General features: G+C 41.5%; 2 protein-coding genes across 2 annotated transcripts; one reads left to right on the top strand and one right to left on the bottom strand.

The window, feature by feature from the left end:
* The first annotated feature begins 201 nt into the window (after positions 1–201).
* LOC115397088 (lens fiber membrane intrinsic protein-like) lies at positions 202–1,230 on the top strand. Its single transcript, XM_030103259.1, has 3 exons — positions 202–346; positions 598–732; positions 1,157–1,230. Exons 1-3 carry the CDS (start codon positions 223–225, stop codon positions 1,216–1,218), a joined length of 321 nt encoding a protein of 106 aa, XP_029959119.1. The 5' UTR covers positions 202–222; the 3' UTR covers positions 1,219–1,230.
* Positions 1,231–1,547: 317 nt separating this feature from the next.
* LOC115396473 (free fatty acid receptor 2-like) lies at positions 1,548–2,459 on the bottom strand. Its single transcript, XM_030102356.1, has one exon. It carries the CDS (start codon positions 2,457–2,459, stop codon positions 1,548–1,550), a length of 912 nt encoding a protein of 303 aa, XP_029958216.1.
* Positions 2,460–12,339: the final 9,880 nt, after the last annotated feature.

Consider the following 12,339-nt stretch of genomic DNA (forward strand, 5'->3'; position numbering starts at 1 on the left):
CTGGAATACAGTATTTATTTGAAATGATACATTTTTCCACCCTTGGAATCATAGTGCAGTGTAATAAACAAGATATTAGACGAGCTATTTAGTGTCATTGAATCCTTAACTGGCTTTAACTCCGTCTATATGTGTTTGTAATCATCTATCGAGCTACTTCCTGCACATACATTGATAGTACTCTGTCCGTCCTCAGCCTACTGGAACGCCACTCGTGCCTTCATGATCCTGTCCGCCATGTCTTGCTTCGCTGGCATCATTGCAGGAATCCTCTCATTTGCCCACTTCTCTGCTTTTGAGAGGTTCAACTGCTCATTCGCTGCCGGAATCATGTTCTTTATTTCAAGTGAGTCATGGAAACAGTCACCACTCAGTGCCACATTTAGTTTTTGACTCCACATTAACCATGAATGTTGTATCGGAGCAGGTAAGTGGGTGGATGAGCCCCCCTCCACAGAGCCTAAATACTCCTAAGGTAGTAAGCTGACCAGCGGTTACACAGAAACCAAGTTACATAACAAAGTTAAATAAGTTTTAAGTGAACATTACCCGAGAGATATGAAATTCTAACATGTCATTTTCTGTCAATCACTCCAGCTCTCTTTGTACTGCTTGCAATGGCCATTTACACCGGGGTGACAGTGAATTTCCTGGGCAAGCGCTTTGGTGACTGGCGTTTCTCTTGGTCCTACATACTAGGCTGGGTGGCACTGCTCATGACCTTCTTTGCAGGTTGGTTGATAAACACACGGTCTGTTCTGGTTTCACGTGACCTCTCTGTGGGAAACAGATGGTCTGATGACCACACAGCAAATTTCCCAGTGTTGAATTAACTCTGAAAGTGTTAAAGAGTGGTGTCATATATACACTTTCGTAGTGTTAAAATCTCAACACTGATCAGTGTTAATTTTGTAATGCTGACACTCGATAGAGTTATATTAATATTCCTCTCTGTTGACCAGTGTTCCTATTTAACTCTATACAGTGTTAATTCTTAGAATGAACACTTTAAAGTGTATATTTTAACACTTACATTTAACACTACAACAGTATATATATGAGACCACTCTTAACACTTTCAGAGTTAATTCAACACTGGGAAATTTGCTGTGCACCATACGCTCTAGTAACGGTGAACTTTTGTTTGGTTTTGCAGGTATATTCTACATGTGTGCCTACAGAATGCATGAGTGCAGAAGAGTGGCTGGCCCACGTTAAGCTACACTGGAAATAATGTGGAAAATCCACAGAGGGTCTCTGTTCACATGCAAAAAGAAACAACATGCTGGCAGTTAATAAAAATTGGAAATTTGCATATGTGCTCAAAACGGACTTGTGGTTTTGTGTTACGATTGTCAACAGATATCTGGAAAAGAAGACAGTATTAGGCTACATTAAACCCATAAAGGAATTTCAAAGTTTTACTTTTTATTTTTTCCAAAATGAACAACTGAATGTGTACATACACAATTTATGATCTTGTAATGATTCACACAAAAACAGCAATGCTGAAGCTTGATATTCATTCACAATATTAAAACGATCTTTTACTCATCGCCAGAGGTTGTGCATGGCCTTTGCTGATCTGGAACTACTTGTACAGCTCTTCTGAGAATGAGCCTTCTACTAGTGCAACGAAAGGCAGAGGAGGAAAAGTAAGAAATGATCGGATCGATACATGTGTTTAAAGTGCAGAGCAGTAAGGCGTAATCCCTCCAGCTTGGGCTCACACCCTGTGCGTAACCCCATAAATGAGAGAAGCTATACGGCAAAACACAAACGAGAAAGACGGCGAGGGTCCCCAGCGCCATGCCTATGGCCCTCTGCTTCTTCTGACTGGATATCCTGGGGTGGCTGTACAGAACTACGATGCAGTGTGTGTAACAGTAAAAGCAAATTAATAAAGGGATAAGGGAAAGCAGAAAGAAGATCTCCAAACGCACTGGTAGAAGGACCCTCAGCTGCTCTTCTGTGAAGTCCGCGAAGCACACGTGAGAGTTATTCCTGGATGGGTGGTGCTGGGTGATGAATACAATGCTGCAGTGAGCTACAGAGGTCAGCCAGATCACAATGGCGATTACTACCATGTACATGGGTTTCTGCAATCTGTGGTAGGAGACTGGGTGCACGACTGCAACGTAGCGGACCACGCTGACTGCTGTTAGGAGCAGCGTGCTGGTATGGATCGAAGAGAAAAAAAGAAATTCAGTGATGGAGCACATGAAGTTTGGCAGGGTCCATACCATGCCAGAAGCAGCTTCATGCATTTTGAGAGGGAGGATGATCAAGAAGAGCAGGTCAGAGACGGCCAGATTGAGCAGCAGGATGTCTGTCGGATGTGGTTTGGAGTGGATCTTTGAACTGAAGGCGAAGAGAGCCAGGAGATTGGCAGGGAAGCCGATCAGGAAGGAAACGATGCTGACCGCCAGAATGATCTCGCTCTTTATGACAGACTCCATACCCGACCTGGATAGAAAAAGAAAAAAACCCACAAACATAAATGAAAATCTCTGTTTGCATCAACAGTTAGCGGGAATAGTTTACTTCTCTACATTAATGCCTTTGGCATGACATAAAATGAAAAAAATCATTCCGATACTCCGATACTGTTTTATCTAAACCAAGGAATAGTACGTCTTGGAAAACCCAGCAAACACAGGATTTTGGGAACAACAGCAACTCGGCCACGAAGTGGTCGGCCATGTAAACTGATGGAGAGGGGTCAGCAGTTGCTGAGGCGCATGGTGCAAAGAGGTCACCAACTTTCTGCACAGAGCTCCAAACTTCATGTGGCCTTCAGATTAGCCAAAGTACAGTTCGCAGAGATCTCCATGGAATGGGTTTCCATTGCAGAGAAGCTGCATCCAAGCCGCACATCACAAAGTGCAATGCAAAGTGCCGGATGCAGTGGTGTAAAGCACACCGCTACTGGATTATAGAACAGTGGAGTTCTCTGGAGTGATGAATCACGCTTTTCCATTTGGCAATCTAATGGGCGAGTCTGGGTTTGGAGGTTACCAGGAGCACAGTACATTTCGGACTGCATTGTGCCAAGCGTGAAATTTGGTGGAGTTGGGATCATGGTGTGGGGTTGTTTTCAGGGGTTGGGCATGGCCCCTTAGTTCCAGTGAAGGGAACTTTGAATGCTTCAGGATATCAAAACAATTTGAACAATTCCATGCTCCCAACCTTGTGAGCACAGTTTGGAGCGGGCCCCTTCCTCTTCCAACATGACTGCACCAGTGCACAAAGTCCTGACCAAAACCCGACAGAACACCTTTGGGATGAATCAGAGCGGAGACTGAGAGCCAGGCCTTCTCCACCAACGTCAGGAAAGGGATGGCACTTAACTTCATATGTGAGTCAAGGCAGGTGAGCAATTACTTTGGTAATGTAGTGTATGCAAAACTGTCACAATTATACATTTTAAAGAATCACTGAAAAATTCTAACCTGCGGTTTTGTAGACATTAATAACACCTCACCTATGTTAGTCGCAGTCACTTTTCATACTCCAATCAGATAAAGGTTTATCACAGTTTAGTATTAAAATACAAAAATATTAGCTTACCAAGCAGTACCAGTTAATCGAATCTTCAGGCTTGAACACAACTAATCCTCCTTCCTGTTCCTCACACAAAGGACTGCAGGTTTGTAAAGTGTAAGGCTGATATAAAATGTTATGTCCCAGAAGCAATTCACACTCTGTGTAGAAATAACCAAAATGCAAACAACAGCTGATGTTCACAAACTTAACTACGTGAATCTATTCTCAGCCTGAAGATCTCATTTGCATGTCATCCTATTGTAACTCTGCATTTGATCACAGTGACGCCTCCCCTGAAAGCTCACAGAAGACGTAGTCATCATTACAGCTGAAATACTTATCAGCAGTCAATCTGAAGACCCATCTTTGGGTTTCTAACCTCACATCTGTTTTTGTTGCTTGTAAACCCTTTGACCAGTGATTTCCTTCCTGTAGCTCTGTGACTCCTATTAGAAATACTCCTGCAGTTGTAAATAAGCACGGACCTCTGTGTGTTCACAATGCCACTGCCACAGTCCTGATGCTCTCTTTGGTTTCAGTCCTCTTTTATCTTGTAATTTTCTTTTCCAATCACTTCCACATCATCAGTACAGTTCTGAAGTGTCGTGGTACTTTTCATGACGATTTGTATTTTACCTTATATATTGAAGTACTGTCATTAGTTGGCATTTGTTGTGTTGCAAGCAGCATATAAACAGGAAGAGTCAACAGAAACACTGCATATATGCACATGCACCAAGAACAAAAGGGAGGAACTGAAAGTAAAAGTGAGTTGTTGTAAAGTTAACAAATGAAGTCTAATAATGGCTACAGTTGTGCATTTACCTCATTGTTACCTGTATCTCAAGCAGGGCCGGCGATTAGGCTGAGCATCCGGGGCACTTGCCCAGGGCACTGAGCCATCGGGGGTGCCTGTGGCGCGCCGCCCACGGTGCGCAGCCCACGGTGCGCAGCCCACGGTGTGCAGCCCACGGTGCGCCACTGTGACGGCCCGTGTGAGCAGCGCACCGCTCGGCTTCACTCGGCATCGCTCGGCATCGCTTGGCATCGCTCGCTCGCTTGCTCGCTCCACTGTCGGCGACTGTCGGCACCCCCCCCCCCCCCCCCCCCCCCCCCCCACACACACACACACACACACACACACACACCCCACCCCCACCCCCGCTCAACAACTCCCCGCGACACTATCACGGGCCGCTCGTGTTGGGCTCGCCCAAGGCGCCTGAGAAGCCCGCGCCGGCCCTGATCTCAAGGTATCAAATCAGTCATATCTCTTTATTTTGTGGTTATAGTCATAGTCATGTGAAATACTCATGTCAAATGCTTTAATTTGACTAAATCATCATGACAGTATGATTTTTGTTTCAGTACCTTTGTGTGAGCCTGCATTTCCTCTTCGGCAGGCTGTTACTTTGTTCTGTCGCTCATCGCCTGCATTTGCATTTGTTCCAGGAAATCGTTTTCATAGACAGTTGAAAGTCTGTCCTCCTCAGGGTTTCTCTCAGGTTCTTGCATCCTTGATTGTGTTGGTTCATTGTGAAATCTATGACCAGGCAAAAGACAGACTTTAGCAGTCAATGAAACACCTCATCTCAAGGAAATAATTACATACATGTTATTTGGTCTGGATTTGAATGTCTTATTAGAGGAGTGACATTATTATTATTTTTTGTTTTTTTACTTTACATCTATCATGGTAACTTCAACAGTGATTTTGTCTGGATGTCTGGAGAAAAAAGTGACATGTTAATGCATTTCATTTGATGAACGCTTCTCTGAAGCTTATCATTATTGCTATTATCATCATTTGACCATAGTAATAATTTACATGATGCTGAAACTAGATTCTTTTACCTTTCACCAAAGTCGAGTCAGATTTCGAAGCTATAAATGGTGTTCTTTGTGTAAATCTTAGCAGGAAAACAAAAATGCGACTCATGAAATGTCTTTCCTGTAGTACTATTATTATAGTACTATTACTATATTTATGCTGTGAATGAATTAGATTTTTTTCACCTTTGAGGATCTTGGTATCTCACTCCATCTCGGTATACACTCACAGGAGCTGTGCTTCTAATTAAAAAAATATATTTAAAATATCTTTTTAAACATTAAAGAAAAAAAATCTTGAAATAAACACATATCAATTTCAATTCGCAACAAAACTTTGGCCAACTTACCTTTTTCTTGGATATTTTCTGTAAATGAACATTGCAAATCCTAATGACAAAAGAATTCCGAAAAGCATCAACCAAATTAGTGATGATGATGCTGCTGCAGCAACACAAAGAGAAAACATCATTACAATATTAAAATACACGCATGAGAAAAAGTGAACCAACAAAAGCTTAACTCACATGTATTTGATGACTTTTCAATGGAGATCTGTTTGGTGTCGTTACCAAATGGATTCCAGGCCGTGCAGGATACTGTAGTCTGACTGTTACCCGCCATGCTTATTTCTCCTCTGACTAAATGTTTCCTTTTTGTGAAGTTGGAAATAACTGAGGAAGGGAGGGTGTAATTCCCATCAATGGCCCAGTACAGGGAGGCAGTGGGAGACGCTTCAGCCTGGCAGACACACCTCAGAACATCTCTGGCCTGACTGCAGGACATCTTAGGCAGGATCACTGGACCATCTGCAGAGGTGAGATACATATATTCTTTTTCAGGATGGAACTACACATAACTTTTTTTTGAAGAAACAAACATATATGTTATGAGCAGATTCAAAATATAACTTGTTAAGCCTAAAAAAAAACCTTCACACATTTTGAACTTAATCTATATTGAAAAGATCCATCATATCTGTCACAACCCTAATGTTAACTCAAAATAACCGTATTTCTGATTTATCCTATTGCATCAAATGTACTGCAAATTACCATTTTCATCCATCCAATATTAATATTAACATGCAAGAAACTATGCTTCTGTTACACGAAAACAAAACTAAGAATAACGAGTATCACATTCAAAATCATCTCAGGCAGGGTAACTTAATGGAATGGAAATTGTAATTTCAAAATATTTGATCATAGTTTACTCTCTGGGAAGCACTCTGGTACAGAAGAGGACTTAAGTGACTTTAATCTCAAAAGCCTGACTCTAAATGTATGAAGAAGTATGGGTGCCTGGGAAGGACATACTCGCTGGGCTACTGAGGTGTCGGAACAGGTGAGCAGCCACATGCGAAAGCGACGATCGTGGACTGGGCAGAGTTTTTTATTGACAGCGACGACCGAGTGAGAGATGGGAGCCACAGTTGCACCGATCTACACCAGGCAGCGGCTCTTTAAGCTGGGTGTGGTTCTGTAAACCAGTTCCACACCGTCCACATCATTCACTCTCACACAACTGTGTTAATGTAACAGCCACAAACCTCACAGCCTTCTAAGAGTAGGTTACATAAACACCTGTGTTGACCTGCTGTCCCTGTGCTTTGCAGTTTATCACTCTGCTTCTGTCCCTCCACTGTCTCGACCAACTGTTCAGTGTTTATGCTGTCCACTGCATGCAATTCACTGCATTTCATATGTACAAGTACTGCTTACAGTTCTGATCTGGATCACTCTCCAAATCTAATCACTTGTTCCTAGTCCCATTTTGGGCGTTTCCTGAAAATTTCAACATAATCCGTCCATAACCTTTTGAGCTATCTCGTTAACAGACAAACAAACTCTGCCAAAAACATCAGGTAGGTGGAGGTAAAACATGTGAATATTGGATCATACAGACATGGATAAGATCTATTTTTCATTAGCTTGCCATGCTTCAGGGCCAGTCCATACCAGTGCTTCCTCTTCATCTGCCTATGCTCTGCATCACACTAACAGAGAGCTGCTGCCGTCAACTGCAAGTAAAACACTGACAAGGCCAAAGTACTCCACGCAGCCAGAACCTCAAAACTCTGAACTGTCATGTTGAGATCACATCAACGCTGTACATCAGTGGTTCTCAAACTTTTTGATTCACGACTCCAAATTGAACATGCACCGGTCTCTGCAACCCTCATGCTATTAGTGGCCATTCATCTATTAAGACCACATGGCGAAAGTGCACAAACGGTCCCGCAGCACTACATGACTGCTAAGCCCAATAAGACACTGGGATCAAAAAAGACAACCACCCTGTGTGTTAAGAGGGACTCCCCGCATCCGGTCGCAGTGAGTCAGCAGAGAAATCATCTTGCGATTCCACTTGGGGTCGGGACCCCGAAGTTGAGAATGGCTGATCTAAACAACAGGAGACAAAAGCATGCAGTAGCACCTCCATACTGGCCTGAGAGAGAGATGAGCAGACTCTATATGCTATACGCTACATTCTCAAGATGATAAAAACCAATCTTCGTTGTATTATTAATATGTAGGATGACATCTCGCTCAGAGTCAAGAATCACACCCAGGTTTTTAACAGATTGTGCTGGTTTAAAATCTTGTAGTTTTGGTAATAAAAGTTTCTCTCTCTGGCCTTTGGGACTGATAACTAAAACCTCTGTTTTGTCCTGGTTGAGCTGTATTAAATTCACCTGCCATCCATGACTTGATGTCTGTGATACAGTTAAAAAGGGTTTCCATTGGCCCTGAGTTATCGGGAGACACGGCGATGTACAGCTGAGTATCATCAGCGTAGCTATAGAAACTGATGCCGTGTCTCCTGATGATGTCCCCAAGAGGAAGCATGTAGAGGTTAAAAAGAATGGGACCTAAAATTGAGCCTTGGGGAACCCCATATCTAATTTCATGAGTCCCTGAGGAACATGCATCCATACTTACACAATAACATTGATTTGTGAGTTAAGAACTGAACCAGATAAGAACAGTACCACAGAAGCCCACCAGGTGTCTCAGTCTATTTAATAAAATGTAATGACTTACTGTATCGAAAGAGGCACTCAGGTCCAGAAGAACCAACACTGAGTTTTTTATGATTTATGAATTCCACCTGATGCCATTTAAAATTTTTAAACAGGCCGTCTCTTTACTGTGGTTCATCCTATAAAAACCAAACTGGTGTTTTTCTAAAATATTATTACTGATTAAAAAGTCATTGTCTTGTTAAAAACCAGTCTTTCTAAAACTTTACTTCAAAACGTTAAGTTGGATACAGATCTTTAGTTATAAAGAACACTGAGGTCTAAATTGCTCTTCTTCAGAAGGGGCCTCACCTGTTGGTGTGAGGACCATCATGCTGAGTCGTCACTGACATGATCAGAGGGTCAATATACTGTGAACACATCTGCTCCCTACACCAACAGCACCCTATCATCGATCTTCTCACCCATTAGAATCTGTGACTGTAGGGGGCTATTGTGAGTTTTTTCGAGTATCACTGTGTCAACGGGCAAGAGAAGACTATTTTATTCAAGCCTGAGTTTATTATAATTCAGTTACAGTAAGGTCACACGTCTGCCATGTTAAATTCCAATGCATCTGGGAAAATGTGTAGAGCATGTAGCAAGATTTTAAAAATAGTGAATTAAACACATTTTGATGATAGCACAATAGCATAGAAAAAGCCAGTCTATCACACTGCTGACCTTAAAACATAATAAAATAAATGCGTGTTCCACATGTTATAAATACCAGAAAGTTACAGTTTCCCACAGGACCCCATGACAAGTGTGTCTTTTTGTAAAGTATTACTCCAGGAAGATGTAACCAGTGAAGTCAGGAGTAATTGGCTACTTTACGTACACGGATGACTCACTATTGCCCTCTACAGTCACAACTTATGATGGGTTACAGATTTTGGTGTAATGCCGGTAGCTCGTAAAATTTAAGTAAATAAACATGCTATGAGCTAACGAGCACCTGCAGTTAGCATCCTTCATATGTGCAGCTCTTTGACATTTTTACAAACGCTAAGCACAAAACCATTGATATTACTTTCTCAGGAACTCCTCGACCAGTAAAAACTCTGGCCAGTGATCGTCGGTCCACATGTGGCTGCTCACCTGTTCCTACACCTAAGTAGCCCTCCGAATATGTCCCCTACAGGTACCCATACCGCTGAGTTTAATGTCAGAATTCAGAGCTTAAAGTCAACTTTTTTTTTTTCTCAGTGGCCCTCATCCTCTCTTCCGCTCTTTTGTACATTAACTTAATTCAAGAATACTTCTTTTGGAATTCCAAAGTAGTGTCACTGCGGTGAAACAGTGTTGCCAACTTATTGACTTTGTCACTGCTTAGCAATTTTTCAGAGTTGCCGAGTGAGATTTTACAGAGAAACAGTATTTTGTGTTGTTATTGCAGATTTTGTTATTGTTTTCTGTTGTTATTGCTCTTCTCATTGTTCTCCCAACAAGCAGTGGATGCTGCCGAGTCAAATAAGCAAATTGCTAAACCTGTCTTACAGTCAATAGTTCTTGTCATTTTAAGATTGTGTGTCTTATTGTTCTCTCTCCCGTATTATTCCTCTCACAGAGCATCCACCTTAAGTACATTGGTGCAGACTTGGTTAGTTGTTACAACCAGTAGGTATGGAGTGGAAATAATGCTGTTCCAATGCTGTTGCCAAGATTGTGTGCTGTTGAGAAAATAAAATAAGTTTTTTACACTGAACGTCTAGATCCAGCCAGTCGGATTGCCCCGCTCCTACGTTGTTGATGGCCGTGCATGAGAGTGCAGTATCCCTCATGACGTCGTAGAGGGTGATCCCTCTTTGAGTGGAATTGATTTCGCTGATCTGACCCATGTGTCTTTGTAGCCATGAGTATGTGTCTGCTTCTGGGTAACTGTCAGCTGCACAGTTCGCACTGACATTTCCACCTTCCTTCATGACTTCATCTTCCAGCACCACAGTCACATTGGCAGGTTCGTCTGAGGATAGGAGAAATTCATAGCAATAAGAAATTACTTTGAACGCTAAACAAGCAAATGTCTGTTTTAAACGAGCATGTTTTTACTTACAGAGAACATTGAGTGTTATTTGTTGACTGTGTGTGGTAAAGGAACTGAACTGTGCAGAGCATCTCATCTTGCTGTTTTCCATGTCATATGTTGCTACTCCACGCAGTGTCTCTGTCAACAGCCACTGGCCCCCCTGGCTCCCGCTGAAAACCTTTTCAGTGGACTTTTCCAAAAACTGACTCGTTTCCCAGTGAATATGTGGAGGTGACTGAGGGCAGGAGTAGTTTATGGTGCAGTTAGCGTGGAATGTCTTCCCTCCCACGATTTGACTCTGAACAGAGATGCTGGGAGTATTTCTCTCTAGGGATAAATCAAAAAGGGGCAATATGAAAACAAAGATAGATGAGGGAAAATGTACACTTCAAGTTGAAAGTGTCAACAGACAAGGTTGAGTCTCCGATTTTTAAAATATATTTGAAACATTTCCAGATTTTGTTGTAGTTTTTTTTAACTGTGTTTACAGTGTTAAGCAGATTTTGTCAGCAGAAATAGTGTTGCACTCATGTGCAGTGTTGTACAATTTACCAAAAATGAAAAAGCAGTTCCTTCTCTGAAAAACAGTGAAACTATTTCAATAACCCTTTATTTTGCACTCACTCATTCTTCAGTCTATTCCATGTATCTCTCTCAATGTCTTTCTCTCATTCCATGTCTCAAACTAGGAAAACTAGAACATCCTAAAACATTTGTACAAGATTTTATTTCCTCTGCACATTTTTTTTTTTTTTTTTTTACAATTCTTTTATATTTGCAGAAGTGTAGCCTATACTGCATATGACTTTTTGGACATGTATATAGTTTTATGTGCACGGTGCCTATAGTCAGTTATGGAATTACAACGGTGGCAATGGCTTAATGTAAAAAAATAATCTCACAAATTCAAAAATATTTCAGAAGCTCGGCCCATCTCAGTGTCCACACTCCTTCATTTAAAACATGCAGAAACTTCCCTGTGCTTGACAAAAGGTTAATAGTCACTTTAATTAACAAGTACTGTAAATAGTTACTTTTGAATGTTTGAGGATTTTTATTGTCTTGACACACTGCTTTGTGTGAAGTTGCTTGGTTTCTTTGGACACTTTCAATCCCAACAGGAAGCATATTTTGATTTGTGGTTTATTTGTTAAGTTCAATCAGTTTAACACTATTTGCATTGTGAATAAACAGGTTTTGAAAGGTACAGATTTACAATTTCCATTTCAGCAACAGGTGGCTTTTAAGGTCAACATGATAAATAGCTGGAATGACAGTGAACCATTTGTTTTTACTACAGAACCAACAGAAGCTTCAGGAGAATCTCCTCTATACTTTGTGTTGTGCTTTGTTGTGTTTTATTGTTTTGCTGATTGCAGTATTTGCATAACTTAGATTGAATGTTACAAATATCTACTTACCAACAAGGATGGTCACAGTTTTCTCATGAAATTTCTGGCTTGATTCCTGGTCTGGGTTGATCCACACGTAAACTTTTAACTGGTCTTCATTTCTCTTCACATTTGCAATCAGCAGCGAGCAGTTTCCCTCTGAGGCGTCACCCGGAACTGAGGTGCGTCTTCTGAACTGGTATTCCATTGTCTGAGGCCTCAGTCCGTCATACACCACAGGATAATTGATTTTATGATACTGATACCAGATGACCCTGGAGTGAGGTTGTGTCTGGCATGGGATCACCACACAGCTCCCCTCCACCGCTGTTACTGTTGTGGGTGTATTGATTTCCCAGATTTTTGCCTGCTGAACAACTGAGATACCTTTACAAAATTAGAGGAAAGACACAATTGATAACACTCAAGACAGGTTGTTATTAGTAGTATTCATTTAGTTCTGTGGTCAGTTGTGGTAATAAGTGAAGAAAAAAATCGTATGATGTGAAAAAACTAGT

This window comes from Salarias fasciatus, chromosome 11 (genome assembly GCF_902148845.1).
Source record: "Salarias fasciatus chromosome 11, fSalaFa1.1, whole genome shotgun sequence".
Lineage (NCBI taxonomy): Eukaryota > Metazoa > Chordata > Actinopteri > Blenniiformes > Blenniidae > Salarias > Salarias fasciatus.